The sequence below is a fragment of the Myiozetetes cayanensis genome, unplaced genomic scaffold (assembly GCF_022539395.1).
Source record: "Myiozetetes cayanensis isolate MyiCay16 unplaced genomic scaffold, myiCay2020 scf4, whole genome shotgun sequence".
Taxonomy (NCBI): domain Eukaryota; kingdom Metazoa; phylum Chordata; class Aves; order Passeriformes; family Tyrannidae; genus Myiozetetes; species Myiozetetes cayanensis.
Genome location: NW_026087631.1, coordinates 21,467,241 through 21,487,632, shown reverse-complemented (window position 1 = coordinate 21,487,632; position 20,392 = coordinate 21,467,241). Strand labels below are relative to the sequence as shown.

At 35.9% G+C, this 20,392-nt stretch overlaps 1 protein-coding gene across 4 annotated transcripts in view; it reads right to left on the bottom strand.

Moving 5' to 3' along the window:
* The window catches only part of KIAA0825 (KIAA0825 ortholog), a 246,955-nt gene that overhangs the window by 160,524 nt on the left and 66,039 nt on the right, over positions 1-20,392 (bottom strand). For all 4 annotated transcript variants that reach the window (XM_050329299.1, XM_050329300.1, XM_050329297.1 and 1 more), the window contains one exon: positions 7,473-7,643. In XM_050329299.1, the coding sequence (XP_050185256.1) occupies positions 7,473-7,643 (171 nt within the window). The remainder of the gene's footprint in view (positions 1-7,472; positions 7,644-20,392) is intronic.

Below are 20,392 nucleotides of genomic sequence, written 5' to 3'. Positions count from 1 at the left end.
AGGGGCCAAAGGCGCAGACACAAACACAGGAGGTTGCCTCTGGACATCAGGAAATAGTTTTTTTACTGTGAAGGTGACCAAGTATTGTAAGAGGTTGTCCTGAGAGACTACAGAATCTCCATCCTTGGAGATACTCAAAAGCTGTATGGACATGATGGTGAGCAATTGCCTGTAAGGGCCCCCAACAGGGACGTCCATACATCCCTTCCAACCTCAATTATTTTGCAATTCTCTGAGTCCGTATTCCAAAAGAAATATAAGAATTATAGCAAATTATATGTTATTTATCAAATCTGTCTTGTAGCATATGGTAAACAACAGTGGTCCAGATATTTCTAATGTAATGTACTTCATGTGAAATTAAAACATGGTTTTTAATAACCAGAAGCTGCCAAAGCATTGTTAAAGATTATCTTCTAAGCATAAATTTATGGATCTTCAGTGATCTGAAGCTACTGATAGTACATGGCAAAATTTTAAGGAGACTTTTTCTTTCTATAAAATTTCCAGTATTTGTATATACATAGGATCACTCTAGAATTAAAGAAAGTTAAGTGACTGGATATTTTCCCTCTTTTCTGTTCTCTGTTTTCTACCTTATATTCACCTTTCTTTTTCACTTTCAATTCCCCTTTTTATATATATATATATATCTCATCATCATATTCTAACTATAAGCACAAATATTTATATATTCACATTCTACTATTATTGTAGCTACTTAGAACAGCTATTTATAACTTTTTATATAAAGAATTTAAAGAAAATCTTTAACATTTAACCTAAAGTCCTTGTGTATTCATGACACTGCTGCCTTACTTGTTAAGAAGTCACAGCTGAGATAAATAAGTATCTAGCTGATGGTAGATTTGTGACTCCAGGACCAGAGTCAAAGAGCCAAATGATGCTTCTATCGGCATTGGTCATTTCAAAGGCTCCTTCTTTATTAAATTAGCATGTTCTACTAGATTGCCCTACTACCTTTTCTAACCAACAACCTGGTCACTCCTGCTTTATACTCATATATAACTATGTGCATCTAGGCTCACAGACATATAAAAAATTTTCTGGTCTTCTCAGAGAAGCCCCAAGTTCAAGTCTCTCGAGTCTCTCAAGTCTCTCTATTTTACTGAGTTGCTTTGGTTTCTCAAATTTTTGCTTTTCCCAAATCTCCTCTGGGTAAAGGCGGCCTTAATCTTCTTCAATTTAACCACCAGCTAGCAAGGACTCCCTTTACGCTTTTCATTGATCATTGTACACTTAGCCAGACTCCCCATAAAGACTCTGCACTTCAGATGCTACTAAACCTTTCTCTCAAACATTGTTTCCAAGAGACATATATCAAATTATACCCTTCCTGTCCTGTAATTTCACTTGTTTTCTGACTGTCCTGCCCTAACTGGCAAACCCTCCTGGTGAACAGAAGTGCAGCTTTATTCAAGGTACAGCTGCTACTCAGCCCAAATTAGCCTGCCATTGCAGATGGGAAGACAGGCAATGGGACGGGGGAAGCATCCCTATCCAGGCAGCCAGTTTTGTACACAAATTCTTTGACTCCTCTCTTCTCCCACATTCCAGACATCAAACTTCATTTGCACAGATAGACAGAAATTTATGTGATCCTTCTCATATAGTTGCTTAGAGGAGAGAACTTGCAGAAAGAAAGCAGAAAAATGGAACGTTGTGAAAGAAGATGGGGGCTGAAGGAAAACTTCTCATTCTTTCAGATTTGTTCCCTTTCCAAAGCATATTCTACACCTCCACCTCTCTTGATTATTATGGAAGACTGAATTAACTACAAACTCTTGCTACATTTTCTTGAAACTTATGTTCTACAAACTTGATAGACTGCTCACACTTTGTGTAATTCCTGGAGTTTACCAGCCAGGGAGCTTGTAAATAACAAGATTATATTGAAATCTTGAAATCAAAGATCAAATCAAAAACTCTTCAGCCAACTTTTCTTATGTGTATTAAAATTTGTCTGGAATTATTCTTCTCTTCAAAACAAATCTGGTTGCAAAGGTCCCCTTTGCCTACAATGTATTTAATTCTTTCTCCAGTTCATTATTTTGCTGTTTTTGTAATGATGATTACAAAGACGAGTTACAGTGACACCTTTTATACTGTTAATATAATTTTTTTTATTTCTTATATGAAGCTCTATTAAATTATTTTTTCTACAGAATTGCACAGCTTTCCTATTTTTATAGCATTTAGGGTCATAAGAAGAGTCACTGTGATGCCATCTTGCATGCAGCATAGAATAGCAAAATATCAAGGAAAGCTTTTGTTTGACACCTCACTGCCTGCGCATAAGCTAAGTATCAGTGCCATCAAAGTGGCTTACTTTAGCCAGCTCAGACAGAACTTTTATTCAGACTGTACTGGAAATAATATGTCTTGCAGAAGTTGGAAATACTAGTCCCCCAGAAATATAAATAAACAGAAGAAAAAAACTGACTAGCTATAGATCAAAAACCCATTCTGCTTTCTATCTGCAATAACAGACTTTTTATTTGTTGTACTATACTGAGCAAACTGCCATAACACAAACACAGAAAATGTATTCTAGTGTAAATGCCATCTTCACTTTGGATTGATCTGCTGCAGCTGTGTATTTCCTAAAGAAGCTACTTGAACATCTTGCTTTGAGACTAAAGCAAAAAATAACAACTTTCTTCGATGTTTGCAACTTTTGCAATATTGCAACTTGGCAATAAAAGTCTATTAAGAGGATGCATCTTATAAATTTAATTTCACACTGCTTTTATTACACTATCCAGAAATGAATATAGAATTAAGGATGAATATAGAATTAAGGATTTCTTCTAATGATGTGAAGGAAAGATCTTTGCAAACCTTCCAGTCCTGTGAGGCAAAGCTTGTAAATCTAAGGGCTTGACAACTTTGCCTACAGTATTTTCAAAGTGCTCCATCAGAAAAAGCCAAAAAGCCTTTCTTGATACTTGTTATCTGATCTGTCCAAAGTTCACCTTTCGGACTGGAATGGAAAAAAAGTGAGATAGATGAAAGTACATTAGTAATTCAGATTTTTTAAAAGTCTCAACAAGACGTTCTGAAAACCCAGAGGAAAGACAAATCTACCTTAAAGATAGGAAGAGAATGCAATTTGGCAGGATTCTAAACTAAAATCTCCTTCTTAGCCCTTGTCTGAAGCTGAACATGTTCCAGATTACCTCAAAGAGAACAACCCCTGTGATGCTGCAAGTACTAGGTATGTCAGAACAACTCAGGAATTCAATTGAACGTAAATAGAGAAGTTGACTATCTCATCACAGTAGGCATGACAAGGTACCTGCAGAAGAAAGGGTTAAATGTCTAGTCAAGAAAAAACAGACGGTGGTTAGTTCTTTAATTTTATGAAATCTAGTGCTTGTAGAGGAACAAAGTTATGCAACACCAAGAATAAATGTTAGAAAAATACAGATACCTTTCCTCTGAAAGGCAGAGTAGCAGTCTTGTCCAGATGCCAAGCTAAAGTTCAGGGATGGAGCAAAATGATATCATCATTTGTTTGTCCAAGAACTTTTCATTATTTTCTCCTTTTGTATGATTTAAGGCATAACTTGAACAATACACTGGCAGTAAATAAAATGCGTGTTTACACTACATTTCTTTAAAACTGTGCTTAAATAATGCAAATGCAATTTGAAATCAAGCTCAAAACTTGGCATGTACATACTGCTCGTTGAGGGATACAAGCCAAGATAGCTCTAGTAAAGACAAGTCAAAAAAATAAAATCAGGAAGAATTGGATGGAGAACAGTGAAAAGAAGAGTAGAAAATGCAATTCAAAGAATTTTTTTGCAATCTCTGAAAAACAATTTGTGAAAATGAGGATTCTGAATATATTCCAGAAGATGCCAGATACAGAACTCTCAAACTGAACTCAGAGACCTATCCGTATCACCTAAAAAAACTCTCTACATCCATCTCCCTACAGAGTTCACTCTGGTTCACTGCTTCCTTTGGTGCTATTGTCTGCCATGGGGTTACCATCAGAGAACACTGGTAGGCAGTACTTCCCTCTAATATCTATTTTCAACCGCCTAAATTGGTCTTCATAGGATTCCATTGTGCACACTGCAAAGAAACTTGTCTTGTTGCCAGCTAGAACTCTGAACTACATGTCTTTCTTTTCTTCACTGTTCTTTTTTTGGTTCACAAGCAACCTCCTACCAAAAGCAGAATCTGCAGAAGAGACTACATCCAAGCGATAATGCAATGAAAAAGTATGAAGAGAAGCCCAGGTGGCCACCTTGCAAATTTCCAATGTGGAAGCCTTCGACCTCTCCGCCCAAGAAGCAGCTATAGTCCTAGTGTAATGAGCTTTACAAACCCTGGGAGTCTCTTTACCCTTAACTACATACGCCTCCCTAATACAATCCCTTAACCATCTAGCTAAGCAACTCTTAGAAGCCATTTGACCCCTCTTAAGACCCCCTAAGAGTACAAACAATCTGTCAGAAGATATGAAATCTTTGATTCTTCTGTGATAAACCCTAAGTGTTCTTCTTACATCCAATTTATGCAGCCATTGCTCTTTGTCATTGCTGGGTTTAGGGAAAAATGAGGGCCAAGAAACTGTCTAGTTTAGATAAAACTCAGATGCCATCTTTGGGACAAAAAAAAAATTTAAAAAGAGGAACCATCCAAAGAACTACTTTGTTTCTGATGGAACTTGACACATGTTCTAAATATCAAGATTGAAGTACTATGGGATATAAAGCAAAAAAACCCAATTAAAACTGCCAATGAAACAGCTATAGACATAAATGCAACACTTGACACAAGCACATGAAAAAAACACACTATTTTTGTTCAATTTCTGCGTGAGTTACATAGACAAAAAGACTCCTCTGAATACTAAAACCAACCAAAAAGAAAAGAAAGCAGGTGCAAAGTTCCAATCTATGTGATGTCTAGGGAAACTTTAGTTCACTTGGACATTAGCCTACCTTTTATGAATTGGCCAGTTTCCCCTAATTTGCCAGCAGTACTACTTGCAGAGGACTGACACTTCAGATATCCCTCACTGCAGTGACTGAGGCGTAGACTGGATACACCCAACCTAGCTTTAACCCACTGAGAGTACAGATAACTGTCTAGCACCAGCAGCGCATGGTTGCATCTGGGTTAATTTGCTCTGCTTCTTAGGCTGGTTCTGAAGTCTGTGCTGCACTGTAAACTTGACACTGGTACTTCAGTTAATTTAAAGCTGGTTTGGACATATCTACACTCTAGATTTTGTTAAATTAAACAAGATTTCTAATAATAAGGCTTCTAAATAAGTACAGAAGATGGTGATTATATTTCCTAGTCATATATTATAATGTGTTCTGATGAAAATAAAATAAGGATTCTAATCCATCCTTCTTATCAAAACTCAGTCTTCATCAGTGACAAAAATAAGATTATCAGTCTAATAAAGGACATTAACAGAGAAAGTCTTAAATCCCTTTTAGTACTTAACAGAACCTGTAACTACTGGAAATATAGCTCTCATTCTCCCACATTAAATAATTTTTCATTTCATCACTACAACTGAGATTTCTGACAATATGAAGTGAAAATAACACAAATAAACCCTTCTTCTACTCAGGCATCTTATTAAAAATTTCTCTGGACGTGTCTTCTATTCACATACTACCTGTAAACATAAAATTTAGCAAAGTTCTGTGAATAGAACCACCTGATCAGCAACACTAAAAACAAAAGCTATGTCTGAAGACTTCATTAGAAGCACCTGCAAAATATTTACCTTCAATTGTTTTTCAGGGTAAAAGTAATTTTATGTTTCCTTTATAGAATGGACCTTCTACCCAAAGACTCCCTCCCCCAATAAGATTTAATAATATTTTCCATTCAGATTTTATTAAGTAGAGGTACCAATTAAGAACCAACTTGTCATAGGCAGAATTACCCTTAAAGAATATTCCTCAAAGAAGGAGGCTTAACACACTTTAAAGAAACAGTTCTGAATGCAATTAAGCTTGGAAAAATGCCTGCAGGATAAGGTCCTAAATACACTTCCTGGAAAGTAAAATATTTCTTATTAATGTTGAAATCTTTAAGTTCTCTGAATTACTGGAGATCATGTCTTAGAGTGTAGTTATTTAAATGTCAAATAAATTTCCCACTCAAGAGTTTTTCAATTTCTTTACACTTTATCACAAAATATACTAATAAAAAGACTTATAATCACCCTTACTGAATGTATACCATGTCCCTCACATAAGGACTCCAAAACATGCGAAGTTTACTCTAACACCTCTTTGTAGGATCAAGGCCATAAAACATAAATTGTAATGTATAACAGCTTAACATTTCTTGAGAATTACTAAAACTGAGAGATTAAAGGAGGCAGAAATACATTGAAACCAATAGCAAAAATGGAACTTGAATGCAAATTTTATTAGAGCTTTGATGTATAGTACACAGATTAAGCTGTATTTCTTTATTTCAGAATGTCAGGATTAGAGATGCAGAATCATTCTACAAAATGTGTGCCTCTGAACTCTTCTTATTTAATATTTTTATTTTCATCAATTAAGTATTCTCAGACTACATTCCCAAAACACCCTTCTCCTCCGCTTGCAGCTTGACTATGCAGAGAGTAAATATTTGACTCCACCTATCCTCTCTCCCTGAGCAGCCTGGACTCATTTCCGGTCTGATCTTTTCCTGCAATAAAATCAAAGCTCTTGAAACCACTTGGTCTCTGGTGACTTGGAGTTTTTTCTACTGGCAGAAGCAGAAGAGTAGAAGAACATTTATGAGCCTACTATGACCTGAAAGGTGTTATTCACCTGCATTTTCATGATATCAAGTTCTCCTGAATAAAATTAAATGAAAAAGAGAGTGAACTTGGAATCTATAGCAAATGCAAACTTGAGGCTTGATCATTTCACTGATGTAGAGCCTACCTCTATAAAACACTCACTGAAGCCAGTGGGATAAGCATGTTAGTAAACCTAGAACATAATAGTGTTTGTGAGAACTACAGGTTAAATCAGGACTATATCCTTAAATATTTAGTTGCATGTATACTAAAATCAACTAAACTGATGTTCAAGTCCATGCTTTTCTCTCTTGAAAAAGGCATCTTTCAAGGATAAGTTCAGAAACAACTCCATATGTTGTTGTGTCCTATAGGAAGCACAGGATTTTACAGATAATTCAATAGGAGATATCATGTTATAGTGTTTGATAGTCTTTCATTATGATTCATTATCTACATTCAGTACATCACATCTTTACACAAAGCTATGAGTTCTTTTCCTCAAGTCATTGTGCTCAAATATAAATCTGCATATTGCAAAGACTTTTTCAGCAGATATGTTAACAAACATATTTTCAAAATATGATGACATAATTTAGGTAGTGTTGAAAATCATATAAAATTATATTTTGCACAAAGTAAATCAATAAATTATTTGATTCATTACCTTGAACATTCTTATTCCGCTCCATAAATGAAGGCAGTAACAGAATTTCTGCAGAGAGCTCTTCAATTTTTTCCTCCATTAATAAGAAGAGTTTGATAAGTTGAGAAAGACATTTGAGTTGATACAATGTTAAGCAGAAGTTCCTTCCTTTTTTGTGGTATTCTTGGGAGGCTGTTCAAGTAAAATAATAAAATAACATTTATTATAGCTTAAAAAATGATCCTGCAAAGTGATTATTTAAGACAGTATAATATATCACATAATTTCATTTTTATTATAGGATAATGTATCTTTTTCTCATTATAAAATACTGTTACATTAGTTCTTCCTATGTCTTCAGCATTTCTTAATTATCTTGGAAGTTACAACTGAATTCCAAGTTTTGTTATTCATTAACTAGGGTATTTTTCCAAGCAGTGGATCTACTCAAACTTCCTCACCTGTATTTTACAGAAAACCCACTGTGTTGTAAAAGCCAAAAAGGAAAAAAACACTTCATTACTGTATTCTAATGGTTTGGGACATCACATCAGTTGTCACTCTGCAAGTCACCTTGTCTGTTTAACAATCTGCTAGCACAATACAGTTGATGAATATGACATTTGAGTGAAAAGAAACATCAATCTAACACTCCACAACTTTAAATATGTGGGGTTTGAAAACAAGTGAGACTGTCAGTGAGCAAATATCAGCAAGTATTATAACTATAAGCATTTGGTATTTAAAAGAAGAAACTGAACATTTTATTTTGAAAGGTTAACACATGTAATCATAACATATAATCATGTCACATCAACCAGGGAACTCTGATTTGAGCAGTCAGACTATAAACGACTGTGAGATGTTTCCAATTCAGTATTACCTAACCACTCGGGTTTAAGTATTCTAATTTTATAATTTCTTTAAATGCAACAGATTTGCACTTCTGTGCAAATTGTGGCAAGCTGATACCACATTCCTATGCAGTTCTGTTGCAGATGTAACATCAGTAGAACGGTTTATCTAGAAAGTGTCAGAGCGAGAGCCAGAGTAGTTTGAAAGGGAAGCTCTGAAAGACGAAAACAAATAGAAATTGATTGAGATGTATTTTCATGTGTCAAATCTCTCTTACCTTTGCAAATTTGAAATACTCTGTACCGTCCTTTTTCCTCCAAGTTTCTAGATATTTTTTTAAGCATTCACAAATCACTTTTAAATAGACATAGATCTAAGAAGCAGAGCTGAGCTCTGAATACTAATTCCCTAATTTACTATTCCAGTTTTGCAGCCTTAGAGATTAAAATGCGGGTTTTGCATCCACATCTGAATTTCCTCGAAATTCCAAACAGATGTATTCATGCTAGTCCCTTGCATTTCAAAGAATGGGAAAAGAGTTATGCATAATTGCCTCTGTTAGTGCCTTTTATCTCTGAGTAACAAGTAAATAATATCTTTATTGCTGGATTTCTTATTTTAAGTCCCAAACTTACAAAAAACCACATTCTGCTATTCAGAGCTCTTGACTGCTTTCCTGAAAACTAGAGAATATAATCTGATTTTAACTGACATGAAATGACTGCATGAGTCTGTGATGTAAGAACACAAAACATATCATAAAAATGAATGAAACATTAATTCTGTCTCCTATAATTTGAAAACCTTGTGATGCTCTTGCCTCCTCTCTTGAGGAACACAGAAACCTTCCAATTGTTTGATTGCCACAAATGATATTAGACTGAAAGGAAGTGGATCTAGAAGACAGAGGTATACCACAGTAATACTATTTTTAGAATATATTATTAAAATCAGAAAAAAGTAAAAACTTACTTTCAATAATCATTCAAAGTACATTTCAGTTTTATTGTTTCTCAGAACTGACAACTCATTTATTCAGTGCTTCATGATCAAATAGCGTGCACACACCTAGGTATCCAACGTTTAACTGAAAGGTCTTGTATATGTCCAGACTGTTAGGTTTGAAATAATGATGGCAGCATTTAACTTTGAAGACCACTGACCAGGCTGCTTGAACAAGCATATCATAATCCATTTTTCAGCAGAGGAAAAGGCACTTCTTTTCTGACATTGTTCTGATTGGACAACTTACAGGATAGAAACTTTTACAAACTGTGTAACAGCCAGGAGCTAAGCAGACAATGCTATAAAATGGAGAAAATCTCAAAACAGGTTTGTAAACCTTGCAGGAAATTGTCATGAAGAGAACATGTCTCCACGTGGACAGATGTGAACTATACATGGGGACTGACTGTGATATATGTTCAATCAAACCTTAGTGCCATCAACCTGTTAGGAGGAAAATCAGCCATATTCACAGAGTGGAATATGGTTACTCTGAAAAAGTTATGAAATGGCTCATGACTAATGGTGTTAGGTCAGAGAACTAATTAACCCATTTACTCAGGTGACACTGCATGGCAAGAGAAGTAGCCCTCTGTGATGAAAACAGTCTGAAGTTGTCATTAGCGCCCTATTCAATACACAGAGGACTGCACACAGGGTGACTGAAAGCACATGAAGCTTATCTCACCCAGCCACGAATCAGTTAAGCAGTGGCATTCCAGTCTACTTGTAGAATAGAAAGGAGCATAGAGAAAGTCTTCTTCAAGCTGACTTCCAGTCCAAACAGCTCAGCAGCCTCTGCAAAGCAGGATGTTAAACGCTGCAGAGCTACTTCTGTGTGGGCGACGAGGGCGGCATCATCAGCGTAAAGCAGCTCACGGATAAGATAATTTAAGGTCTTAGTGTGGGCCTTCAGTCGCCTTAGGTTGAACAGGCTCCCGTCCGTACGATATCGAATGTAGACACCGTTTTCATCATCGAGGTCTGCCGTGGCCCTTTGGAGCATCATGCTGAAGAAGACTGAATAAAGTTGGTGCAAGATCGCAGCCTTGCTTCACACCATTGGCTATTGGAAACGGCTCAGAAAGTGCGTCACCATAGGAAGTCTCCCATCATCCCCATATCACCATAGGTGAAACAGAACTCAAATCAGTCCAGCAGTTTAGTTACCTGGGTAGCATCATCTCCTCAGATGGTAAGATTGATGCAGAAATAGACAACAGGTTAGCAAAGGCATACAGAGCTTTCGGCAAACTCCATAAAAGAGTGTGGCAAAACAAACACCTGAAGAAAAGTACAAAGATCAGCGTTTACAGAGCTGTTGTACTGTCTACTCTTTTGTATGGGTCCGAATCATGGGTCATTTACCGGCACCACTTGCGTCTCTTAGAATGCTTCCATCAGCGCTGCCTCCGTACAATCCTAAACATCCACTGGACTGACTGTGTGACCAACACGTCTGTCCTTGAACAGGCAGCAGTCACGAGCATTGAGGCCATGCTGCTGAGAACACAGCTGCGCTGGGCAGGGCACGTCTCCAGGATGCAGGACTACCGCCTCCCTAAGATCGTGCTCTATGGGGAACTTGCCACTGGCTGCCGCAAGAGAGGAGCCCCGAAGAGGAGATCCAAGGACTGCCTGAAACAATCCCTCAGCCTTGGCCATATTGATCATCACCATTGGTCTACCCTGGCCTCCAATCGGGAGGCCTGGAGACACACCATCTATAACGCTGCTGCTGCTTTTGAGAACACACGCAGGATCACTCTCGAGGAGAAAAGACAACGCAGAGAGAATCGCGTCTTGTCTGTATCACCTGGGGAGTCTTTCTGCTGTGCCTTCTGCAACCGGACTTGTCTATCTCGCATTGGCCTTTTTAGCCATCAGCGCGCTTGTAGCAAGCATGGGTAGAGCCCTTCTCAAATCTTCGTTCGCGAAGCCTAGCCATGAGAGAAAGTTGCATGATATAAACCAACTTCCTTTCTGAACCACTTGCAGTTTGCTATCATTCGTCTAAATTTGATTTTTTTCTGCATGTCTGACTTCAATTCACGTAGTCCTTGTACAAGAAAATAGCTGCAGCAGGATCTTTGGGTACTGGCAAACATCAACAGAACCTCCATAGTGTCTCCCAACAACATGCTGACCTCCTGTTAAAGAACTACCTTGTGAGAAGAATTTCTGAAAAGAAACAGAAAGGCAGATACAGAGGCTACAGAGAGGTAAAGTGGACCATACAACCTTTGTCTATGTGCCAATGGGCCAATTTTGAAAACCTTCTTTAAACAGAGGTGAAATTGGGACCTAAACAAACACAGAGGAGTAAAAAAAGGTTCTGAGCTTCTGAACACAGGGTCAGGCTTCCACTTCTACAGAACAAGAATCACAAAAATACTGCTGTATGAAACCATTCCTTATACTGATGATTTGCTCTGGAGGCTGAATCTGCCCACAGATACAGCCTAAGTCAGTACAACGAGGTATGCTGCAGTGTAGGCCTCTGAAGAGGCTGCTCAGGGCCATTAAGGCCCACTAGTGCATGGAGGGCTTTTCTTGCATAGCCCTTAAGGAATTGCAGTTTTCAGACTAAAACAGTAGAGCAACAAGTAATTTTTGGAAAACTGTCTTTCTGCTTGACCAAGGACAGCACAATTATTTTGCTAACAGGAAAGAAAAGAAAGCACTTGAGATTTCTGCTAAATAGACCCCCCTTTCTAGGGGGTAGGAGGGAGAAGAAGTGGTAAAGACAAAAAAGTTACTTGAATTAACTTGAATGTACCTTGCATTTATTTGTAGCAAGTAAAAAAAAATCTTCATGAGTCACTACACAAAACTGGAAGGAAGCAAAGGAATAAGCTCAAAACTTTCACGCAATTAACAACTCTACATTTGAGATAATCCTAATGTCACAGAGAGACAAAGGGGACCTAAAGGACATTTAATTTCTTCAGACACACTGATTTGCTACCACAACGATGAAATGAGAGGCAGCAGAAGTCATCCCAAATGATGTTACTCTTAGAAAGCTTTTCTTATAGAAGAAGGTAGCCCAAGTAAAACTAATATTGAATATCTATCAATTCGTTTGTGTGCTGGTGCCAAAGCAGCCGATGCAGTCATACAGCATTAGAGAAACTAAAGGCATTCATTTTTATGTTTGGCCTTTCATTTTAGCAGAACAGATTGAAGCTGAAGAAATTTTCCTAAGATCTAAAGCACATGCTGTTGAGTTCTACTAAGTATTATTCTAACAAAAAATTAGCATGTCATTCAAACAGCAAGGTGAAATTCAGTCTGGATAGCCTATGTCTTAAACACCGAATCTCAGTTTTTCTATATTTGCATATAAAGTTATTTTCTGAAAACCAATATGACCACTTCAGAGATCTTAGGAATTAAAAAGATGGTATTAAAGAATTTCACTTAGACAGTGATGAAGTTCAGAGGTGTCCATATGAATTCTAAGACAACTCGTAAGTTAATTAAAGCATTTTTCAAGCAACACAGAGTGAAAAGACACACGTTCTATAAGCACTTGATCATAGTACCTGAGCTTCTCCTAAGTACTTAGGAGTCAGATACCCAGTACAGGTATCCGACTTTATCTTACCACTTTTAGAGATCTTCCGTCACCTGTAAAAATGAAGAAACACAAGAAAATAGGCTGAACTAGATCTAGATGACTGTGTATACCTGCTAACTTGCGATTTTATAGCAAGTTTCAAGTGATACTTTCCTCAAAGCCCTAGCTTCTAAAACCATTAAAAAAGTGTTCTAACTTCCTTGGTTGTAGCCTGGAGGCATTTAAGATCTCAAAAGGCACTAGAAAATGTGTATGAATGAGTGCCATAAGTTTAATGTAACTTTTTTTTTTTTTTTTTTTTTTTAATGAGCATGGCACCTTAAATATTTTAAACAATTTTGAATTCACAACATCTCAAAAACTGAATGGCTAATTCCGATTATTTCAAGTCATCCAAGCATGTGACACAGTAAAGTGTGATGCAGAAATCCCTGCAACAGAGCTGAGCTGGATATGAATGTTCAAGAATAGCTACACCATGACAGCACTGCTCTCAGATTAATTAGCCTTTACTACTCACTGTACAGAGCCACACAGTTAAACTGCTTCTGAGAGTCATGATGGAATCCTTGGAAAGCAACCTGATGACTGTTTTCTTCAGTGATTACAGTGGGGATTTCTTCCTCAGCAGGAACTAAGGGTCTAAAACCCTTTAAATCAATTATACTATAAATTACCTTCCCAATACATTAAATATCATTCCCCTGCCCCATTTATAAGGTTCAATTTCAAATAAGATAGATCTACAATATTGTTCTACAAAGGACACAAGAAGGCAATGTCAGGGATTTCATCCAATAAAGCTATATGAGGAAGAAAATAAAACATAAAAAGTTCAATATTAAACTTAAAATCTAACTACAGACTGCACACATAATAAATGGAACTATCACATTCCTAAAATGAAAAGAAATAGCCTAATAAAGCAACAAAAACACAGCTGCTGATAATCACTTTGTATAGGGGTATTTCAAGGGGTAAATTTTCAAAGCAGTGCACAGGGAGTTACGTACATAAATTCCATTAACAATAATGTGTTCCTCAGCTCTCAATGATATTAACTTTTAAGTGACACTATAACTATTGTAACAATTTTGCACTTAAGACTGCATTAGTCTGCACACTATCTCCTAAACAGAGCTTCTATGTAAGCTGTACTATTCTTTTGTTTGTATTTAGTAATGATATCTTCAGTTTCTATGGACATCTGCTCACAGTTTTCTCAAACTGCATGTTGGTGTACCTTATTTAATGCAACCGCTAGGTTTAAATAATTAGTATGGTCGGATACTATCACTAATTTCCTCATACTGTAAGAAGCAAGCAACTTAGTATTTCAGCAAAACAGATGTAATACATGGTATTACACAGAACTAAATCATTACAAACAGTGCCAGCAGTTTTCTATACACAGTACTTAAGATAATTGTAAAAAATCATCTTCATTACTGCATGCTAGCATTTTTTAACATTTTAATTTGGATAGGTTACAAGATACATTCAAGTCACACAGATACAATTACTACAAACCCAAGAAGCTACAAAATGTTCCTAAACAAATATCTTTGACCCTGTTAATGTATGTTTCTTATTAATAGAAGGCTACACTGTAGCATGAATTTTTTATGAAATTTGAAAAAAAAAAAAAAAGAAAGGAAATCCCTTAACAGTTGTTATTGATTCCATCACTTACTGAATGAAAGATAAGAGTCATTTACAATGCAGAACAGATGCAGATGCTGACAGAAATGTAAACAATTGTTGCTTGGCTTACTGCCAGATTCTAAGCCGATACATTAAATTCCAAGTAAGCACATTTCCCCTATAGATTGCATTTACTGCCCCTTCATTTCCTATGTGCTCTGTCTCTCTGTTGCTGCGCCTGGCACTAAGCTATTTTCAGTTCTTTGGTGACCCCTGAGGCCTACTGCTACCTCACATAGCCATTAGAGAAGGGAATTGCATGTGTCTGACATGGCCTGAAACCAATTATTTGATATTTTCCTCAGAATGATGCCCAACTCTATTGGGAATGAGCAATCATGAAATAATTTACCTCCTGATTTAATTTTTTTCTGCACAAATTAGTTGTAGCCTGAGCTAGCTATACACAGCTGCCTGCGACATATCTCTGTCTTATCAAGATTCTACTTGAAATGATGAAAAAGGAAAGGAGGGAGTAGAATTGAATAGAATAGGCTGGGGAATCCTGCTTTTAAAAGGCATTGACAAGTTTATCAGATATACTGTATACTGATCACATGTGCTCTCTGCTGATTGAAACTGACAGACTCAGAAAGAACTATTAGTGCAGCAAAGGAAACCACATGGATGCAAACTGTTACCCCAGTGCTTAAGGTTTTTTTAACACCTGTCTTGCTTTGCAGCTCACTGTTCCAGTGAAACCCAGGAGTTCCAGCATAATCTGATAAAGCAGTGAAGTAAGGGATCTCAACTTAAGTATAAACATGATAAGCATGTATAAATTTGCATATATTTAATCAAGAGAGTAAGTCTGTCATAGAAAGAGGTATGTCACTGCCAGCTATTAAACAAGACTACAAGTCAGTGAAAGACTACGTTAATCTTTTGAAAGAGATTCACTATACATAAAATTTTAATCAAATTTGCTCCATAAAATGACATCAGTTTCCACCTTATAGCGAAGGTTGATTCCATGTCAGGTTGCTAGATGTTTGCTATGAAATGCTAAGGTCCTCTGTTAAAGTTATGTGTATTGGTTTGCCAAAATTAAACACTTACTTGCAAATCATGTTCACTGATCAACTGACGAAAGAAAGGATAGACCAGTGCTAGAAACACAGGCTGGAGAACATCTAATCACACTCCGACATCAAATTCATGTTGTAATCTCAAGCACATCATCTCACCCATCTGACTCCAAGAGAGCATACAGCTACAACTCTGATGAAGAAATTACAGACTTCCTCAAGTGCTCTGAGGATGAAGTGGCCTGTAATCATGTTTAATAAAATTACTTTATACACAGATACCTATCTCAGTTTGCCCTGAAACCAGAGACTCAACCTGCTCCTTAATTATCAAAAACACACCTATCCTCTAATAAATTACAAGACATTCTGATTATGCAATTCCTGATAGACAATGAGATTTTAAACAATTCAAGTGTAAACAAACCAATGAGTGCCCAAATTAAAATTAATTAATTGTGGGTCCATTTAAGGAATTTAGCGGTTGGTATCCAATAATTTTCTAATAAATATCATAATATTGAAATAGAAGACATTCTTTAAACTTCCCTTTAATTAAAATTATTTTAAAACTTATAGAAAGACTATATTTGCAGTTGCTTATAGCAGTTATAGGTGGTTTTTTAGGTAATATTCTGAAATTGGCAAGTTGTTCTGAAGTAGCAACTATAAGCAAACAGTTCTCTGGAAAACTGCAAGAACTAACCTATAACAAAATGCTACTTTTGGTAACATTTCTCAATAGAACTGAAACCATATTCTGGCCTTACCAATGACGTAAACTGGTTACAAATGCAATTTTTTTATTTTTCTTGTCCACACTGTGGGCTGAGGGAGTCACTGCATTTCCTGAAATCTTCACACTCACACACAGAAAACACCAAAATAGTGTTTGAATAGAGTACACTGAAAGCCTGCAGCAAACTGTAAATAGACCTATATTGAAACAGGAGTCTTTGAAGAACTCTAAAAATTGATCTTCCTCAGTCTTCCTCAGCTGAAAGAGAAATTAAGCACTGCCAGGTCTGTCAAACTTTCTCATGAACTGTAACTTTGAGAGGACTTGCCTGTATTTCTCTGTGAACCATTTAAAAATACTTGGCTGATAAAAGACAATTCTAATTTTTATTTGAAAACACAATAATTAACATATTTATTTTAATCTGATTTAAATTTCTTTAATGTTTGCAAATATAAAAATGTCTCCTAGCTTAATTACTATCCTTCTGTATCTACACTCACAGAGGAATTGTGGCATCTCTCACAGATTGGTTCATTACATCACCCTATTCAAATTAGATTGCTAGGAACTTTCAACCAATCAGGAATTTCTACCAAGTGTTCATCATTCCTTTGTGTAGTCTATGTACGATATTGTGTATTTCTTTAAATAATAGATTAAAGTGCCTATGTTACTTTTGTTTCTTTCACACCTTGGAATTTCTAAGATACAAGAGAGCCTGTTCAACTCTGTTCTAATAAGAGAAAAAAACCAAACCAAACCAAAACAAAAACACTACTTACAAAGCTGGAGTCAATATTCATATTTCTGCTTCCTACCTCTTTATATTTAAAAACCCTAGTTAGACTAAGTCACCACAGAGTTCTAATAATTACTTTTACAAGGAATATAAACATCAAAAATAAATCTAGGCATACAGAAAAAAGGGCAGACACTGCCATTTAAAAACTTCTAGAGAAATATTTGGAAATTCATAATCTTTTAACAAATATTTTGTAGACAGACTAATATACAAAAGAAGGATTAATCACATCTGTCAGCACAGACCAAAGTTCCCAATCACTGAGCTGAGACTACAGAATTAAAATACCTCTTTATAGATGAGCTGCTAGTATGTGTGTGACAGAACACCTAATAATGGCACAGAAAGTGCTGGACTTTTCTAGCACATGATCAAAAAATCAGTGCAGATTCTTAGCCAGAGGATGATCAGTGCCTGAATCTACTGAGGAAAACAAAGCTCTTCTTGAAAGTCTGAGACCAGTAACTGACCTAATTTCAGACAGTCCCCAACATTTATGGGCACTGGGACTGGGTTATAACCACACTTATTTCTCTCAACATTAGACAGACAGGAATATCCTCATTGCCTTACTTTATTAAGTAAATGTAGTGAAAAGTACTATAAAATGATTGAAAGCTTTGCTTTTCAAAAACTCAGTAGATACAGCAGCCCATTGATTGAAGATGAGGGGGTTTAAAAAATTCTAAGCCTAAGCCACAGTGAAAAGAACATTCATATTCTAATTTACCATGTAACATCCATCTTGTGGATATGACCCCCACCAATTTTCCCACTTTTTTTCCAAAAAAACTATTGTGACTAATTTTGAATTTTTACCACACAATTTTGTGACAGAAGAGGTTCTCAGTCATGACAAAAATCAGTCAAGACCACTAACAAACTTGTGATTAAATGATGGCAGATGCACATATTGAAAGCTCTTGTAACAACTTTCTTTGAATCAATACTGCAGGAGACTCTTTTAAAGACATTTTTGAAGTATTCTCTTATCTACTGTAGTTCTACACACTCGTCTTCACAAAGGCCCATGTTCTGAAGTAAAAGAGAGACTACTATCATAATTCTCTCTAAGATTGTGTCACTTTTTATTATTAAACAGAAAACTACAGTACATAAATCTCAAAATGAACCTGACCACTCTCCAAGTATCAGACTAGAGAGTCAATCAGTTTCATCTTTTAAACTTGGGAGCAGAGTGGAACAATTAGAGAGCATAGTGAGTTAAAGGCTTTTTTCATGTTGCGGAAGAAAATGCAGGTATGCTGTGAAAGCACAAAGGAAGATAATTAGTTGGTGTTTGCTAATTGTGGACATTTTGAAAGAAAAAAACCCAAACCAACAAACCAAGAATGAAATTAGGCCTCTTTCAACCTCTACAGAATTCTGAAAACAGATTCGAATTCTGGTTGGAAAAGATAAAATGGAAAAATATCATTAGAACGCAACAGTTTAAGAAACATAAACCAAAATATACTAAAAAAATTAATGTTTAAAAATATTTAAATTATTTCAAAACTAAAGTTAGTGTTTATCTATTTTATTAAGTAAACTAGATAATAAAATTGCAGAATAGGCATATTTTTAATATGACAAAAAATCAATAATGAGATATCGCTGGTCATCTTCATATTATGGGCTTAATAAGCAATTTGAAGCAACTGCTCTGAAAAGATGGAAGGCACAGTAGCAGCTTTGAAATTCTGTCAGTTCCACTGACATTTCAGTAACTGAGATACTGTTATCTTACCCCCTACTATATGCTTAAAAAGTAACAAGCTTAATGCTTTTATAATCTTCAAGAAAATGTCATTCTCCCACTAGAAACACATTTGTGGTCCTAGGATATTGTGTTCATATGGCCTTTAAAAGAGTATCTCTTTTTTATTAAAACTTCAACTACGCATGTTCAAACAGATGGTTTTATTTTCTTCTCAGTACTAAAGATATTTCTGTTTAATAGAATTGTGTAGAAAAATCAAATACAATATTTGCAAGGATAAGAAATAATATGTGACAAACAAGCTATAAAACACATTATTTCCTATATTATATTCAAGGATGTTTATTCTGGTTCCCCTGAGTAAGATCTTGCTATGGCTGTCAAAGTTTTATAGGCTTCCCAAGGAACAAAGACAATTTCAGAAATCTGCATCGTATCTGTATGTCCACTGGTTTTCAATTCTAACTTCTTACTATAAATTCCCACTAACACTATTTGCTCCATTATTTGAAATCAGTAACAATTAAATCTATTGAATATCTCAATGTTGATTGGCTCATAAAAAAAATTAGCAATCTGTGGTGATTATATCTGCATTTTTACTCAATCCCAATGTAATAACCATATAATTTTTGCTTTTGTCCTCATGTTTTCTGTGAAGTTTATATACACACAACAGAAAAGTGCTATAGTTTTACTTGATACCTGATACTCTCTCATTTTTCATGGATGGAAACCACAGTTTTTCACTCCACCTATGTAAGATATGGGGAAGATTGTGCCATAGATCACCATGTATGAAGACAGGCTGGGAGAGTTGGGGTTATAAGCAAGGAGAAGAGAAAGCTCTGTGGAGACCTTAGGGCCTGTTCCAGTACTTAAGGGGCTACAGGAAAGTTGGAGAGGCACTTTTGACAAGGCCATTGAGTGACAGAACAAGCAGGAATGGCTTCCAACTGAAAGAGGATAGCTGGAATTCCATGCTGGAAATATTTTTGTCTTTATAATGTCTAAAAGTCACTAAAATATTTATGTGGGTCTTGAAACACTTTAAAGTTCAAATTAATTAAAAAAACCCCACATTTCAAATAGTTTCCATAGTTAAATTTTAAAATTTTGTATTTCTAAACATTTGGTCCTTAACCACACATTATAGATATAAATAACTGAAAACTTGCTTGTACTAATCCAAGGACCTGGACAATAGAATTAATTTGATCTGCAGAAGCAGGAAGTGATACTGGATATTATCACTGATAATCCATCCATGGTCAACTTTATAATAGTATGCCTTACCAGCATTTCAGGAAGATACAACAGGACTTTCCAGGATAGACCAGTAGTAAGTTAAGTGACTGAGACACTTTTTCCCTTCATTCTCATGCTTCTAAAAAACCAGATTTCAACAGTGGACTTTTGAAATGAGAAAACATGATGGAAAACCAATTGTAACTAAAACATAAATATTGTAAATTATCTGCCATAATTTGTAATCTGTA